This window comes from Gossypium hirsutum, chromosome A11 (genome assembly GCF_007990345.1).
Source record: "Gossypium hirsutum isolate 1008001.06 chromosome A11, Gossypium_hirsutum_v2.1, whole genome shotgun sequence".
Classification (NCBI taxonomy): domain Eukaryota; kingdom Viridiplantae; phylum Streptophyta; class Magnoliopsida; order Malvales; family Malvaceae; genus Gossypium; species Gossypium hirsutum.
Window position 1 is genome coordinate 89,366,195 of NC_053434.1, and position 2,979 is coordinate 89,369,173.

Genomic DNA, 2,979 nt, shown 5'->3' on the forward strand with positions numbered 1-2,979 from the left:
AAAGTAATCATCAAAATGACAAGTCTTATGGATGTGAAATAAGGAATCTAGACTTGGTAATTCATGAGTAGATGCATTGTTTGTAAGAATACATGCTAATGTTATGAATATATCTTAATAAGGAGTGTTTAATCACTAAAATGATGCCATGATTTGTGGTTTTAATATGTATAAGGTTTTAAGGGTTTATGGGTAACATGAAGGCTTGGAAAATAGCCTAAGTGTTGACTACACGGGCCGAGATACCGTCGTGTGTCTCAACCGTGCGAGGGATACGATCTGGAGACACGGGCGTGTGGCGTGTGGTTCGATTTGCATGCTGACATCATAAATAGAGAGTTACACGGCCTGAGGATATGGGCGTGTCCCTATGTCCACACGAGCGTGTGACCCTGTTTCATAGAAAGAAATTTTCTAAGTTTTCCCAAAACTTTTTAAGGTTCTCGGTTTAGTCCCGAATCAATCCCGATGTATGTTTTAGGTTTCGTAGACCCAAATAAGGGACGACATGCATGTGTTTGAAAAGTTTTGAATCAAAAGAAATTTTATGGCCCGATTTTTGCATGTGTGTGTATGATTAAGTTCGGTAATGCTTCGAACCTTGTCCCGGCATCGGATTCGGGTAAGGGGTGTTACATATCTATTTTATATTTTATATTTTATAATTATTGTAATATAATAATTAATTGTATTGTATTTATGTTTTTTTTATATTATGCAGATATCAAAATGTCTTCTGGAACAAATACGGATCACACTCTATTGAGGATTAATGAAACAATAAAATTAATTATAAATTAAATAAAAAAATCGTTTTAGTTTGTCTTTTTTTCTTGCCAAGGGCTACTTTGCTCAACGTGTTTTGATTGCATGAAACTGATATTTATTTAGTTGTTATTATTCCTTTTTAACTATTTTCTTGTATGAAATTAATCTCTACGTGTTAGTTATAATTTTTTAATTTTAGTATACATTCATAAATTTATATATTAATTTTTTAATATGACAACTTTTCTGCTTAATTTTACTATTTACTGTGTTTGGTTCTATTTGAAGGGTTTAACGAGTGAATTTTTTTGGCTTTTTTATAAAATTAACCCAAAAAATTTTAATTAATTATATAAATAATTTATTTTTTGATTAAACACGTAAATGATCTAAAATCTACTGTGAAAGTTAGCGAAAGTTAGTGAAAGTTGGTAGAGCATAGGTAACCATGTTCCAATGGTTAATTGATTACGGTGGAAGAGCTCTGAAGTCAAACAAGAAATTTTGAACCATACATAAAAAGCGGTTAGCCACGCAAACAGGAGGTGCAGAAGGAGTACAGCACATATTGTTTAAAAGAAGCATAGATCATAGAAATCAGTACATATGAACAGGCAAACTAGATTGCTAATTTCACTTGATACAGGTAAAAATTCCATAGTGATGAGAACACTATCACCCCAACTCCTATAACTGTAGCTTTATGTAACCACAATGTTAAGCATACAACATAAAAAAACTAGATTATTTACTAAAATAAGACCTGAGAAGATTGATCCGCATCCAATCATAGTATAAGTTTGTTAGACCCTCAAACACATGAGAGTGTCTCAAAATATTGATAGACTTGAATTCCAATATAATTCAATGGACACCGATTGAGAGTCTCCGGACACTGCTTTAGCTCATTAACATTCAGCAAAACCCCATCCTTAAGCTCATAGCAAATTGCTTTAAAATCCAAGAGAATCACAACTTTTGACTCCTCACCTTCAGATCGGATAACAGATAAAACATGGAATCCATAATAGATATCAACAACAGGTAACCTCAAGTCAGGGAAAGCTTTCATAGTATCATCCAGGTTCAGACAGTATTTAAGAAACCAATGAGAATAATCAGCCGCCATCTCGAAAATATTAAATTTAAAACAAAGTGGCATGTATGTAACTCCAAGATGCAAATGGCCCCTAGACTCCCCAAAATATCGACTATCCTCATCCTCCGAGCCTTGCGGAGCTTGAAACATAGGAGCCAACATTGGCATTTTCTTTAACACTTTATTCTCCAAATCAAACCGCAAAGATTTCCTACCGTTACTGTTCCAATGAAAGACCCCATTACAGAAAACACCATGGTCAAACCTTATATACTCGTTGGCCCGAAAACTAATCCAAGAAGAATCCCATTCATCAGACTTTGATGAATAGATATACAGACCGAACCTTTTATTTGGAGAAGGCAATTTCCTTACACAAATGATGTTATAATGAGGCGATTTCATAGGATCAAAGGCTAAATTCACAGCACGCAAAGAACCCAATTGGGATACAGGAAAAGAAATCATTTTGAACTTACGGGTAGTTGGATTGCAGATGAAGTACCTCAACCTTTCATTAATATTGTAATAAAAATGACCCAAAAGCAAGCCGTTGCAAGATTGGAGGATTTTGAAGTGTGGGTCAACAATGAAATCCAAGACGGGAAGTCTGCTATCAGGAGTTAAGGGAAGAGCGGGTAATTCAAAGGGAGGTCTGTAGTAGTTGCCGATGCCTAGAAAGAGGGCTGATGGGGTTAGAAAGCCTCGGTTCTGGTGGTGAAGAGAGTGGGAAAGAGAGAATTGGAGGCTGGAAATAAGGGAACGCCATTGTTTAGAGATTAATTTGAGTTTGAGGAGATGTTTTGCAGGTATTCTTATGAGGATTTGGGTGAGAAGGTCGTCATTGTAGGCGATGGTTTCTGCCGAAGCCGAGGAGGGTCTGCTTCTCTTCATGCTCGCAATCGCAATCGCAATCCCTAATTCTTCGACATTTGGGGAATTGGGAATTTTGAACTCACTTAAATTATTTGGAACAATTCCATCGCAGTTTTAACACAAACTTCTAATTTTGGGAATTTTAGTCGGTTTTGATAGAATTATTATTTAATAATAAAATAATTTTCTCACTCCTCTCTCAAGTAAATGTGAAAAGTAGCAAATTAGAATAATTC

The 2,979-nt window shown here is 35.3% G+C and overlaps 1 protein-coding gene across 1 annotated transcript; it reads right to left on the reverse strand.

Moving 5' to 3' along the window:
* Positions 1-1,579: 1,579 nt before the first annotated feature.
* On the reverse strand, positions 1,580-2,761 carry LOC107890964 (F-box protein At5g07610). The gene has a single exon (XM_041082102.1). It carries the CDS (start codon positions 2,759-2,761, stop codon positions 1,580-1,582), a length of 1,182 nt encoding a protein of 393 aa, XP_040938036.1.
* Between the last annotated feature and the right edge of the window lie 218 nt (positions 2,762-2,979).